Below are 15678 nucleotides of genomic sequence, written 5' to 3' on the forward strand. Positions count from 1 at the left end.
GATTTTATTTAATGATATCTTATCAGTACTGACTACATGAGAAAACATGTTTAACCCCGCCGCATTTTTGCGCCTGTCCAAAGTCAGGAGCTTCTGGCCTTTGTTAGTCTTGTATTATTTTAATTTTAGTTTCTTGTGTACAATTTGGAAATTAGTATGGCGTTCATTATCACTGGACTAGTATATATTTGTTAAGGGGCCAGCTGAAGGACGCCTCCGGGTGCAGGAATTTCTCGTTACATTGAAGACCTGTTGGTGAACCTCTGCTGTTGTTTTTTATTTGGTCGGGTTGTTGTCTCTTTGACACATTCCCCATTTCCATTCTCAATTTTATTCACCACATCATGTGTATTAACACCAGATATCTGTAACATGTGTAACTTTTACTGATATATTTAATTCACTTGAATAAACTCAATAAATACAATGATAACTTTGTGACAAAGTAGCAGATGAGAAAGCTTATGAATTCAAATTTTAAATTAGTAAATAACCCTTTCATTGTTTTCCCCCTAAAAATGTGTACCCTTTCACAATGGAAAATATGAACTCTTGATGCATAACATTTTCTAAAAAAAAATGTTAAGATACACTCTGCTTTATTTCTTAGGTTTTAAGGACTAATACTCCCCACCTCTTCTGTTCAAAAATTCTAAACATTACCTGCCTGACGCTCAAATTGGTTAGGGGCAAAAATAAGTCAGTCAGGTAACCAGAAATAAAGGTATACTTTTTTACATATTAAAGTATCACTTTAGTTAACAGCTATATTCATAACTTAAGTAATCTTATATCTGTCAACCTGTTTTCCACGTAATTACTTATTGTCAGAAGCTGAATGACATATGATATTTCTTTTCTTAACTATGACTTATACAGATTTATCACTTTTCTAAATACATGTACCTATGTAATCTGGTATTCCCCACTATAAAAACTTAGCTTAGGCCAAAAAAAAGTATGTGTGTTTACTGTACCCTACCTACCCAAATTTTTATCCCCTAACCTAAAGTATTTTTATCCCCTAACCTAAAGTATTTTTGACATATTTAATTAAGCACTGTTAAAGTCACAATGTTGCTCCCATAGACACAATGTATAAGAAAAAAAAATACCTTCCCTTTTTTTTCAGCATGTGACAGTAAACTCACCTACTTTTTTTGTTTGGCCTTAAAAGACTAAGTGTAAATATGTCTAGCACTTAAGGTAACTGGCCGATTACAATTACAAAGAAGGAAATAAAGAATTTATCACAAGTATTAAGTAAATATCCTTCTTAAGATTAGGATTAATCTTAAACAACAACAAACCTAGTGTGTCCACATCTGTAACCTATCAGGGTTTAAATTAGCAGGGAATCCAATGGCCCCTAAATATCATAGGGAACATGTGTTCTTAGTTTCAAGTTGATTGTATTTCAACTTATTTAAAACTTCTATGACGAAAAACTTTAACCTGAAGCAGGACAGACAGACAGACAAATGAATGGACGCACAGACTGAAAAACATAATGCCCATTAATGGGTCCTTAAAACAGATTTTTCTAGCATGCTTTGTTTTACTGGTATATTTCAAGAAACCTATAACAGTGACGTATAGATGTATATCTACACTATCATGTCAATAGCACAGAGTTTTTCATTTGGCATCTCTTTTTTAACTAAAAGGTTCTGTTATATTGTCATTCTTTTGGAAGTCTGTTTGTTTTCTTGGTTTGTGAATGTCATAACAGAACATGAAATGAAATATTCATACCATCTTTGGCAATAAGTTGCACTCTCAAACATTCACTCTTTCATGTTAAATGTGCATTTTATGACTTGAAATGTAATTATAGGACTATTGATCATTCCTCAGGTCAAAAAAGTAAAATAAATATATGACCTTATGGCTTGAAAATTTCATATATTACCAGCTTAATTTTTCAAAATGTATCATCATTATAGGCCTTTTATATTTGAAAAAGAATGTGTTTATAGAACACAGATGCCCCTGGCATCTGCACTATCATTTTCTATGTTCAATGGACACCCTTTTTTACTGATAATCTTTTCAGTGGCGGATCCAGGTGGGGGGTTCAGGGGGTTGTAAGTCCCCCTATTTTTTAATGATCAATGCATTTGAATGGGGACATAAAATTGGAACACCCCACCCCCTTTATCCTGGGTCGTGAACCCCCTTTTAAAAATGGCTGGATGCGCCCCTGTCGTTCTACCAGAAACATAGGACTACTACAACACCAAACGTTCAAATTTTTTTTCTATAACCAGCATTTCAAATTTTAATTAAAATCTAACATTTGTTGAATGTCAAATATATTGCATAATAGTTTTCTTCTAAAGTCACCTTGTAAATCTGTATAATCCAAGTTAAGCTCAAATTGAATTCAAAAAATCAATATCTATTGGTAAAACAAGTTTTGTAAAGCAAGTTACAAACATTCGAAGTTTTAAAAACAAAATGTAAAAAAAGAGAAATAGAGAGGAATTATGATTCATCTTTTATGAACTAACACCTTAATTATATAAAATGTTAGACATACACTAATGTACACTATGCACTAAGATCAATATACACCATGTACATATATATCTTGTATTTATTTATCACTAATCTTTTACATAGGCGGATTCAGGGCCCCCCCCCCCCTTTTCGTGGGAAAAATTTGGTTGATTATATAGGGAATCATTGAAGCATGACTGGAGCAGGCCCCCCCTTAGGTCAGTCAGCAGGCCCCCCCTTAGGAAAAGTTCTGGATCCGCCACTGTTCTACATGTACAATACTGTGGTAACTGGGTTGTATACTGTGGTTAACTAGATATTCATATCCTTGTGATATTTTCCAAAAATCATGCGAAATATTCAAAAGTCCAGTGACAAATATAAGTATGAAAAGTATGCATATAAGGACAAGGCGAAGCCTACCATGCGAGGGCTGTATAGCCAGTCACGGTCTTTAAAAACTTCGATCATCATATAAGGACAAGAACATATGATGTGAATATTGTTTTTTATTAGGGGATCTATCACAATAAGCAGCCGATAACCAGAAAGCTGAAATCAGAAAGAGGCTGAGCAAAGGGACATTCAATAAATCTTTAATCTGATGCTTTAACCCTTGTACAAATCGACGTACGGTGACCTATAGTTGTTAATGTCTGTGTCATTTTTGTCTCTTGTGGACAGTTGTCTCATTGGCAATCATACCACATCTTTTTTTTTTTTTTTTGTATTTACATACAAAATGTATATACAAATGTACATGTAAGAAGTGAAGATTAGTCTTTTCAATTTCGATGATCTTTCCTTACCTTATGTGACTTGACTCCATCTATACTGACAATATATCCTACACCACATGCATCACTTTCATATTCTGGATTATACAGTCCCTGGGCTTGTGGAATTCCAGGAATATCACCCGGTACTGCTGGCATTCTCAATAGCTATGGCCTTGTTAAATGCAGAGAAAAATCAGTCTTCAGTTAATAAATCTGAAAAAAAATAATTTGTTCAACTATAACGCCATTGGAAATTGAAGTTCCAAATGTTGATTTCCCCTTTAATACCCAAGAAAATTTTACAGGGATGGCAGACAGTGATTTTTTTTTATTGTTGTTGCGAAAAATAACACAAGGTTCATGCAATTTTGCTCTTAGTACAGAGTTTTTTTCCCTTAAATCACAAATATTTATTAAACTCTAGCAAAAAACTTGTTTGGCAATATATCTTGATCTACAGTTGTGATATACCGGTAAGCTATTTTCAACTTTAAGAAGGATAAATGAAATGTTCTATAAGACATAATTAGACAATATTGAACTACAGCATTAGCATCATTGATTATAGCTGTAAAAGAAACCTGATGGTTTATGTCAGCTGTTTAAAAAAAGAAAAGAAGGTTGACACAAAGGGTAAAAAAGACCCGGCTGCAGGGTGAGGGAAAACCATTCTATAATAGTAATAACACTTGTTGTTAAACAAATGTTATTAAAGAGAAAATAAACTTTCTATTTGTTTTACAGTTAGAGAAAATCCATTTTTTTTTTACAAATATCAGAACTTGATTTATACATGTACAGAATATGTGTCACAGCAGACCATGTTCTATTCGTAGGTATCCTGTATCACATCCTCTCTATGTTTATATGGTACATTGAACTGAACATTAAATTCATCACTGGATTTTCAAAATAGTATTGATGCCACCAGTAATGTGACAGTTAATACATTAAAATAATAGCATCTGTACATGGAGTGTTGTTTGTTTAACAGGAACTGTTTACCCTTTCTAAGACTGTTGTTTTGTTTCATGATAATTTTTAGTTTTCTTTTGCAAAAAAATTAATTTAGGCAAACTAAAGTTAGAGAACAGATACCAATGTAGAATACCAACCAACAATGTACTAACTGACAAGGGTAAACTAAATTCACCCTCCATTACAGCAGGGGCATAAAAATAATAAATGATATGTTGACTTTATTAATTTATATTTTACAAAGATTGTACTTACATAAATTAGTGGGAATAATTTTGTTGATTTTTAATAGGGAATCACTGAAGCATGAATAGAACCCCCTTCCCCCCTTAGGTCAGTCAGTCGGCCCCCCTTATACATTGTACATTTATACAAAGTTCTGGATCAGTAACCGACTTGCATACAAATAAATAAATAAAAATAATGTTTGAATGACTATTGAGGCGGGGATGTGCAACGAAATTGTTTTCTTTAGTATATGTAGATAAATTTTACATTGCCAGCCCCAGAATGGTTGAGCTAAGGAAGTAAATGCAACATACATGTATTGTCCTTTGACAATTGTGTATTTCCATTTGTGTTGTCTACATGCAATTTTATTTAGGTACATGTATAAACCACATCTAGTTGTTTTTATTTATTATGATTCCTTATACTTTTCTATGTTGACAATCGTTGTTGCCAGTTGTTAAAAACAGGGACAGTCTATACTTATACACAAAACTGTCTGGTAAAATTAGCAAGTTCATTTTTTGCAAATTTATAAGTTATCTCCCTTATTGTGCTTTTTTTATGAATACGTCTGCAAATAAGGAAATGTTTGATCAAGGGTTTATTATTTTACTTGCAAAATCTAAATAAAACAGTTACTGAATTAAATACAATTCATTTAAACACTGGCTGTTCTCCGTCATATGCACTGCTGCGCAGGTAGAAATGTGAATGTGTCTTATAACAAATATAAACTGTCAAATGCACACATTGCATAAACACCAGACGCTGCATCATGTTCTATAAAATATCAATTAGCAGGTGCGCGGTAATTATAATGAAAATACTGAGAAATATTTACCAAACTTTTCCGTCTGTTATCTTGTCACTGTCGTAAAATTTGATACTGTCTGCTTCCCAAAATTGTATTAATAATAAGATTATATGTTTTCCTTAACCAATTTTTAACGGTCTTTCCGGAACTCACCGGTTTTTTCCACTAACTAGAATGGTAAGAAACGGCATGTGAAGAGAGCATGATACAGCGACATTTGATTGGTTGTTCAAGTTATTCACTAGTTCACGGTTGAGACATTTGATTGTTTGTAAATATAAATTTGGTGAATTCCATCTAGTTTCAATTTAGGATTTTGTTTTCTGACAGATTTGTTTTAACCGGCAGTGGATTACAAGATATTTATGTAAACAAAAAAAAATAGACAAATTTTTTTTTTTATGAATGAGCTAGTAATAGTATTATACTCTTGACCCCAATATCCCACATAGTGAAATTACTATAATTATAGACGTCACAATAGACAATAGACAATATTTTATTGGCACAAACGCATTTACAATAAATGGTAATGACCGAATGGATAAAAATTTGCTATACATGGTAGTAAAATACAAACAATTATATATATATATATATATATATATATATATATATATATATATATATATATATATATATATATATATATATATATATATATATATATATATGTGAATAAACGATTAAAGGTATAATGAAAATCTATTACAATAGATTACTTCTTGCATTTAAACAATTTGTTACGAAAGAGGATATTATATACACATATATATATATGTCTCAGTGGCGGATCCAGGAGGGGGGGGGTTCCGGGGGTTGGAACCCCCCCTTTTTTTGGCCGATCAATGCATTTGAATGGGTACATATAGTTGGACCCCCCCTTTTTGTCCTGGGTTGGGAACCCCCCCCCCCCTTTTTTTTAAATGGCTGGATCCGCCACTGTGTCTACTTTAACACTGTATTGTAATAGTTGCTTTGACCTTATCAGTATTGCAAGTTATATCATATTTAAGCAGAGACATATATATGTCTCTGATTTAAGTGATCTTAAGTCTTTCTCCTTTTATCTTTGAGTATGGGACCACTGTCTGGGAGTCGTTACATTTCGGTAGCTATGTTCTATTTCTTTCATAAGAATAAGAATATTTTATTATTCCAATCAAGGGCCCTTGATGGGCAGCATAGCATGTACACATAGAACAATACATCATGATTTGTAACAGAAAAACATTTTTACATAATAAAATGAAACATTAAAAAAGTTCAGATAGGTGTTATTATCTTCATTCTATAAAAATCAATTACATTTAGTTAATAGGCAGGATGAGAACCATAAAATCATTACAATTATCATTGTTATTACATACATTAATTAACATTTCGTCTAACATCTAGACATGTAATAATATAGCTCCTTAAATATTTAAGTACAGACAAATTTTCATTAGTAAATAACCAAACAAATTTTGCCTCATTTGAAAGATGTATAAAATTAGGACAAATACAGTTGATCTCCTTGAAAAATATCTCCCTATCATTTTTGTATGCTGGACAACTAGTTATAAAATGTAGTTCATCTTCAACCAGATTTAGAGTACATTTCTTACAAAGCCTTTGATTTCTTTCTATATATAATGTTTTATACCTGTCTCTTTCTATTTTGAGATCATGTGCACTGATTCTAATTTTACATATATGGCACTTCTCAATTGAAAATTGTTTAAGGATAGATACATTTCTTTCGAAAAACAAGTTTTAAGTTTGAAATAAGTATCTAATTTACTACTCTGTGTATCTGTTCTTTTTGTGTTCCAAAATTTTAAAAAACTATTACAAAGTTTTTGCTTAACTGACTTGATAAAAAAGTTGAGCTTCACTTCCAAATTATGAATATTCATCTTTTTAAAAATGAAATGTATGGATGAATACCAGCATTCAATATTATTATTAAACATGTTTTTGTTACACATATAGGTATCATACAGTAAACCATCTTTCATATTCTTTACTCTAAACCAATATTTTAGCATTGATAATACAATTGAAAAATATAAAGGGAATCTACCAAGCTCTCCTAGCACAGCTAGGTTAGAAGACTTTTTGTTTACACCTGATATATACTTCATATATCTTAAATTGGATTTATCTAAAAAAAATCATTCATATAAATGTGCTGTAATAAATATTCACTTTCTTTCTGGCATGGGGGGAGGGACCATCATTACTGTATTCATTAATTTTAAGGCTATTTTTCTCTATTATTTATATTTTAGCCTCGAAATTTTGGCATTTCAGTGGGGATCATTATTCTTTCTTTTTCTTTTTTTCTGAGACTACTATGTTATATAGTAGTCTCATTTTTTTGTCCATTTTTCTCTTATTCTTTATAATTGTTTCCGATTATTATCCGTATTGTGTAAACCCCACGTCTTACCCACTTATATATACGATATAGAAAAAGAAGAAGTTTACCATATTTTTTAATATCATATATTGTCTCTTGTCATAATGACTTCTAATCGAAACAAAGAACAAGTTGCTTTCTTTAAAAAAAAGAAATGCAATCGTAAACCCAAATGCTTGTTTGGCATTATATATATATATTAGATAATTGTTTAATAAAGATGTATTGTCTTATATTACTTTTGTTGTGCATAAGAATTAGAAACTGACATTGCCTGTTTAGCGGTTTAAATAATGTAATACCGACTACACACATCAACGTATAGATCCGACGTACGTCGGCCGAGCTTAAAAAAAAATCATGCACGCTACCAAAACGCTAGTAATTTTGATGCATTCAACCTGTCAATCATATCTGTATCGTGTGCACAACGAGCTTAAAGCGTGTATTGGGTGTGCGTAAAGCGTACCTTAGCGTTTCTCCTGGTCTTCCTACATTCCCAACTTCAGTGATTTGTGTCTATTGTTTTTATGTAAGTGATTATTGTGCACCGTACCCATAATTTTAAGGACGCGAATTGCAACTGATATTTTACAGTTTTTTCTTGCGATGTGTTGTCCTTAAGGGTTGGTTCATTTGGGAGGGTTGGGTTTATGGCCACCACATTGTTTATGTGCCAATGTCCATTCTAAAGCCAGAAACATGTAGTACAGTGATGGTTGTTGATAATTCATGTCGGTCAAGTTGTTTTCGTAAATTATTTTGTTATCAATAAGGCTGTTTAGTTTTGTTTGATTTTTGTTTTTAAATCTTAATGGTCGGGGCATTTAATAGCCAAATAAATAGTAGTTTTTTTTTCATTTTTGGAGGCCGCTCGGTGGCCTTTAAAGACTTACTACCACGTCATTGTAACTCTGGTTGGTATTTGTATCATTAGTGCTGGACCATGGTCGATCCTATATATGCACCTTTGAGGCAGGCGGGATTTTTTTGTAGATCTTGTACAGCTCAAACTAATGTGAGTAGTTCCTGTACTTCTATGTCTAGTCCCATGTTGCATGGTTAGAGAGGGTGTAATATCTTCTGTAGGTTTGATGAAGTTTCACCCGTATCGGACTTCTTTTCCTAAATGAAAGCTTTAAGGCGACGAGTATTTTTGTATGCAATGTGCCCTTAACGTGTCTAAAACTTATCTGTAGCGTTTTCAACGCTCGTGTAGCATGTATATATTATGTGCGTGCAGTTTACAGGTACATGTATATACGTTTGACAAACGCTTGAACTGAATGATTTTTTTTATGTTCCATTAAAATTTTCCTGAAGTAAAAGCGTTCACAAAGCGTATACCTTTGCATTTCGACGTACTTCAAACTTATGGAACGCGTGTTTAAACGCTTGCGTAAAGTTCCTCTGGTGAGCAACTAAGTTACGCATACGATGATACGGACTTTGTTAATTTTCTTTTTTGACTGATTGTTTTACATTGTCATTTCGGGGCCTTTTATAGCCGACTATGCGGTACGTGCTTTGCCTGTTGTTGAAGGCCGTATGGTGACCCATAGTTTGTATTTCTGTGTTATTTTGGTTTCTTTCAGATAGGTGTCTCATTGACACCAAACCCAATATCTTCTTTTTTTATTTTCGATATCTTATCGCCGACCTGGTTAAGTCTGCTAAAAATGCATGCATGATTCATTTTTAGGTTATCAGTCGTAATTAAAGTGGCACATTTAATTCGTTGTTTCATTGCTTGAAGTATCATTTCTTACATCTGCATGGTCAAATGTGTATCTTTTTAAAATAAATTTTAGATTTAGATTTCAGTCACGGTTATTTTTTCCCCCTTCATATTGAATATCTATACTTATCAGTCGCATTTTAATGACGAAAAGGATTCAGAGGTTATTAAAAAAGTAAATAATGTTGCAATATTTAAACAAAGAAAATAACTTTAAATTTGCAATATTAATGAAAATAAATACGGACATAACTTTCATAATTAATTTTAACGTTATTTTCAATAAACGAATTTTTTTAAAATCCTCGTTTTTACACCTATTTGAGGCACGTATTTATGATTATATTTCCATGTCCTTGGTCTATCCTAGACGTAAAATTTCAAAAAGTGCTAATACTTTTTTTAAAGATATTATTTTTAATTGTTCCCGTTCAAAATATTTTATTTTTTCATATTCAATATCTATTTAATTTTATTTTTAATAAACATTTTTTTTTATATTAAAGTTGCAATATTTAACCAAAAAAAATAACTGTAATTTAATCATATGCAAGAAAGACTTCCCTTTAATTTCAGTATAAAAAAAATAAATAGCTTGCTTTTTACAACATGTACATCTTCACTAAACGTAAAATCTAAAATAAAATGCTACTAAAACTCTTTCTAAAGATTTTATTTTTAATTATTCTCGTTCAGAATATAAAGCGCATTGTTTACATGAAATCTTACCTCATATCTAAACACAGCTGGTTACATCGTTTGACTAATTAAAATACTACGCATGTAGGTTAATATTAGCAGCTTGTAATCGTATGCAAGAAAATATTATATACTAATAAATTTCAGATCATACGTAAAATATCTCTATAGCAACTTAAGATGCTAATGCATATTCAACAGATTTGTAAGCTATTGCGCATGCATTTGAAAGGTGGTCATAGCTATTGCGCATGTATTTGAAAGGTGGTCATAGAAAGACCAGAAGTGTTCCGACTAACATCCGGTGTTCCGAAAGACTACATCACTCGTCCAATATATACTGCGTAAACCCTCAGGGGTTTACGCAACAAAACAGAAATTTTCAACAAAAGACTGAAAAAAAACAGAAGGAGTATTCAAACTTAGAAAGACAAATAAAAATCAACCGTATACCAAAAGACATCGACGCCGACTTGAGACTGAGTACCGCAGACTCTTCTGAAACCCGGGGGTGATGATAACCGGGGAGCACACGTCGGCACCCGTCGAGTTACTCATGTAAGTACAAAACAGGTGATAAGTCCAATCGTGTTTCGGTAGGTCACATTCGGGGAAAGTTATTTCAAGGTAGATGGGATAGATGCTTTCAACATAGTCACCTAACTTTGAAATATTAAGTGAGTCAACATCATCTTTTTAGTGGATAGTGAAGTTAAAGAATAATGCTAGCCTCTTTTAATTTTTTAGAAGCTCCTTTATTAATTTAGCCTAGTATGAACTAAGTCGAAATGAAGAGTCGGTCATTGGTAATATCAAAGGCACTCGTCTTCTATATTCCTATATACCTTTTTATAACACTATAAAGGTATATAGGGGAAAAAATCTGAGACGAGTGCCTGTGGGTAATACTGATTGTTTGTTGAAAAAACAAGTCCTGCAAATGTAGCAAAATATAGAAATAAATCAAGCATCTTGTTAATATCAGTTTCAGACGTTTGTTTAAAAAGAATTTATTTTTATAAAATAAGATTTAGCCCTCCACTAGGCAATACATTTGTATTATTTATTCATTATAGTGGTGTGTAATACGGTAAATTCATTATAGTGGTAAGTAACACGGTGAATTCATTATAGTGGTGAGTAAAATGGTGCATTTATTATAGTGGAGAGTAATACGATGAATTCATTATAGAGTCATTATATAGTGTTGAGTAATACTGAAGGTGAATTCATTATAGTGGTGAGTAATACGACGATTCATTATAGTGGTGAGTGATACGGTGAATTTATTATAGTGTTTAGTAATACGGAGAATTTATTATAGTGGTGAGTAATAAAGTGAATTTATTATAGTAGTGTATAATACGGCTAATAAATTCATTAGTGGTGAGTAATACGGTTAATTCATTATAATGCTGAGTAATGCGGTGAATTCATTATAGTGGTGAGTAAAACGGAGAATTTATTATAGAAGTGAGTAATACGGTGAATTCATTAAAGTGGCGTGTAATATGGTGAATTCATAATAGTTTTGTGTAATACGGTTATTTCATTATAGTAGCGTAGAACGGTGAATTTTGTACAGTGGTGTGTATTACAGTGAATTCATTAGTGGTGTGTAATACGGTGAATTCATAAAAGTGGTGAGTAATACGGAGAATTTATTACAGTGGTGAGTTAGACATTGAATTCATTATAATGGTGAGTAATACGGAAAATTTATTATAGTGGTGAGTAAGAAAGTGAATTTGTTATCATGGTAGTGTATAATACGGCAAATTCATAATAGTGGCGTGTCATACGGTGAAGTAATCATTGTGGTGTGTAATACGGTGAATTCATTATAGTGGTGTGTAATACTGTAAATTCATTGTAGTGGTGTTAAAGCGGTGAATTCAGTACAGTGGTGTGTAATACAGTAAACTCATTAGTGGTGTGTAATACCGAGAATTCATTATAGTGGTGAGTAAAACGGTGAATTTATGATAGTGAGGAGAAATACGATCAATTCATTATAGTGGTGATTAATACGGTGAATTCATTAAAGTGGTGAGTAATAAGGAGAATTCAGTATAGTGGTGTTAAAACAGTTAATTCAGTACAGTGGTGTGTAATAAGGTGAATTTATTTTAGTGGTGAGTAATACGGTGATTTTTTTTTATAGTGGTGAGTAAAACGGAGAATTCATTAAAGAAGAGAGTAATACTGTGAATTCATTAAAATGTTGTGTAGTATGGTGAATTCATAATAGTTTTGTGTAATACGGTTATTTCATTATAGAGGCCATTATAGTAGTGTTAAAACGTTGAATTTTGTACAGTGGTGTGTATTACAGTGAATTCATTAGTGGTGTGTAATACGGTGAATTATTATAGTAGTGTGTAACGCTGATTTCATTATAGTGGTGTAAAAACGTTGAATTCAGTATTATGATTGTAATACGATGAATTCAGTATTATGGTTTTAATACGATGAATTCAGTATTATGGTTGTAATACGATGAATTCAGTATTATGGTTGTAATACGGTGAATTCATTATAGTGGTGATTTATACGGTGAATTCATTATAGTGGTGAGTTATACGGTGAGTTCATTATATAGTTGAGTGATACGGTGAATTTGTTATAGAAGTGAGTAATACGGGGAATTTATAATACTGGTGTGTCATTCGGTGAATTTTTGATAGTGGTGTGTAATATGGTTTATTCATTATAATGGTGAATTCATTATAGTGGTGTGTTGTACATTGAATTCAGTACAGTGGTGTGTAATACGGTGAATGTACTATAGTGGTAAGTAATACGGTGAATTTATTAAAGTGGTGAGTAATATGGTGAAATTATTAATCAGGTGAGTAAGACGGTGATTTCATTCTTGAGATGTGTAATACGGAGAATTCATTATAGTGGTGTGTAATACGGCGAATTCATCACAGTGGTGAGTAATGCGATGAATTCGTTATAGTGGTGAGTAATATGGTGAATTCATCATAGTGGTGAGTAATACTTTGAATTTATTGTAGTAGTGAGTAAAACGGTGAATTCATTGAAGTGGTGAGTAATACGGTGAATTCTTTGTTGTAGTGTGTAATACAGTGATTTCATTATAGTGGTGTTAAAACGGTGAATTAATAACAGTGGTGTGTAATACAGTAAATTTATAAGTGGTGTGTAATACGGTGAATTTTGTAAAAGTGGTGAGTAATACGGAGAATTCATATAATGGTTCGTAATACGGTGAATTTATTGTATAGGTGAGTAATACGAAGAATTCATTATATAGTTGAGTAATTCGGTGAAATTGTTATAGTAGTTAGTAAAACAATGAATTCAGTACAGTGGTTCGAATACTGTGATTTCATTATAGTGGTGTTAAAACGATGAATTCACTACAGTGGTGTGAAATACAGTGAATTCATTCTAATGGTGTGTAATCCGATGAATTCATTATAGTGGTAAGCAATACGGCAAATTCAATATAGTGGTGTGTTATACGGTGAATTCATTATAGTGGTGTGTAATACTTTGATTTCAATATAGTGGTGTCAAAACAGTGAAATCAGTACAGTGGTGTGTAATACAGTGAATTCATTCTAGTGGTGTGTAATACGGAGAATTCATTAAAGTGGTGAGTAATACGGTGAATTCATCATTTTTCTAGTGGTGTGTAATACTGTAATTTCATTGTAGTTGTGTTGTGTGATACAGTGAATTCATTTTAGTGGTGTGTAATACGATGAATTCATTAAAGTGGTGTGTTACACTGTGATTGCATTATAGTGGTATTAAAACTGTGAATTCCATGCAGTGGTGTGTAATACGGATAATTCATTATAGTGGTGAGTAATACGGTGAATTTATTATATTGGTGAGTAGTACAGTGAATTAATTATAGTGGGGCGTATAACGGTGAATTTATCATAGTGGTGAGTTATACTGAAAATTCACTATAGTGGTGAGAATTATGAAGAATTCATTAGTGATGAATTAATTATATTGGTGAGTAGTACAGTGAATTTATCATAGTGGTGAGTTATACTGAAAATTCATTATAGTGGTGAGAATTATGGAGAATTCATTAGTGGTGAGTAATATTGTGAATTTATCATAGTGGGGAGAAATTCATAGTGGGGAGTAAATACAGTGAATTTATAATTGTGGTGTGCAATACAGTGAATTGATAATAATGGTGAGTAATACGGTGAAATCATTATTGAGGTGTGTAATACGGTGAATTCATTATAGTTGTAATACGGTGAAATCATTTTTGAGGTGTGTAATATAATGAATCATTATAGTGGTGAGTAAAACGGTGAATTCATTATAGTGACGAGTAATACGATGAAATCATTATTGAGGTGAGTAAAACAGTGAATTCATTTTAGTGGTGAGTAATTCTGTGATTTCATTATAGTGGTATTAAAAGGGTTAATTCAGAACATTGGTGTGTAATACAGTAAATTCATTTGTGATGTGTAATACAGTGAATTATTTATAGTGGCAAGTAATATGGAGAATTCATTTTAGTGGTGAATAATACGGTGAATTTATTATAGTGGTGTGAAAAAGGGTAATTCAGTACAGTGGTGTGTAATACACTGAATTCATGACTGGTGTGATATACGGTGAATTTATAGAAGTGGTGAGATATACAGTGAATTCATTATATTGGTGAGTATAACAGTGAAGTCATTATAGTGGTGTGGTCACTGATTAGTCTTTTGTAGACGAAACGCACATCTGGCCGACATAAAATTTAATCCTGGTATCTATGATGAATTTTTTCTTTATATTGTAGAGTTATAATAACTCATTATACTACATCATGCTGATACTGTTTTATATTTTGGCATTGCACAAGATCACGCTTTTCTCTTACTGTTTATAGCGGCTATGAACTAAATCAGTTGGATGTGTACAGATTGTTAGATTGATACTTTAGTGTGCGAGAACATGATTTAGTTATTAGTTAAAATTTGTTTTTGAACAAGCTTTCAGTTACTGATAATACTCTTATTTGGCTGCTTTGTTTCTATTGGTGTTTTTTTTTTTAAGTTAGTCCTTTTAGTCCCAGCTTGAACCCATCTCTTAAGTAAAGCCAATTGATACTGATTTCTAGCTTGTTTTGCTGTCTAATCAAGGTAGCAGATTAAGGGAGGGTTGAGTGCTTACAACTATTTCAACCCTGCCAAATTCTGTATGTGCCTGTCACAAGTCAGGAGCCTGTAGTTCAGCGGTTGTTGTTGGTTCATGTCTGTCATATTTGTTTTTCTAAAATTGTTTTATTATGAATTAGACCATTTTAGTGCTTTTGTTATAATTATTCCACATTTTTCTTGTCAGTGCAGACTATACAGTATGGATTTTTTCTCAGTTGTTGAAGGCTGTACTGCTAACATCTACTTCCTTTGAACTCTAGTGGATATATGTCTAATCAGCAATCATACCATAACTCCTTATATTTACATATCATTATCATTTTTAATAAGTTGTCTGGTCTTCTCACTAAATTCATGTATAAAATAATAAG

The 15678-nt window shown here is 32.1% G+C and overlaps 1 protein-coding gene across 1 annotated transcript in view; it reads right to left on the bottom strand.

The window, feature by feature from the left end:
• The window catches only part of LOC139491253 (uncharacterized), a 69522-nt gene extending 63999 nt beyond the window's left edge, over positions 1-5523 (bottom strand). The window contains exons 1-2 of the mRNA XM_071278782.1: positions 5332-5523; positions 3312-3494 (exon numbers count right to left, since the gene is read on the bottom strand). Coding sequence (XP_071134883.1) covers positions 3312-3437 — 126 coding nt within the window. The 5' untranslated portion in view covers positions 3438-3494; positions 5332-5523. The remainder of the gene's footprint in view (positions 1-3311; positions 3495-5331) is intronic.
• Between the last annotated feature and the right edge of the window lie 10155 nt (positions 5524-15678).

Source organism: Mytilus edulis, chromosome 10, assembly GCF_963676685.1.
Source record: "Mytilus edulis chromosome 10, xbMytEdul2.2, whole genome shotgun sequence".
Taxonomy (NCBI): domain Eukaryota; kingdom Metazoa; phylum Mollusca; class Bivalvia; order Mytilida; family Mytilidae; genus Mytilus; species Mytilus edulis.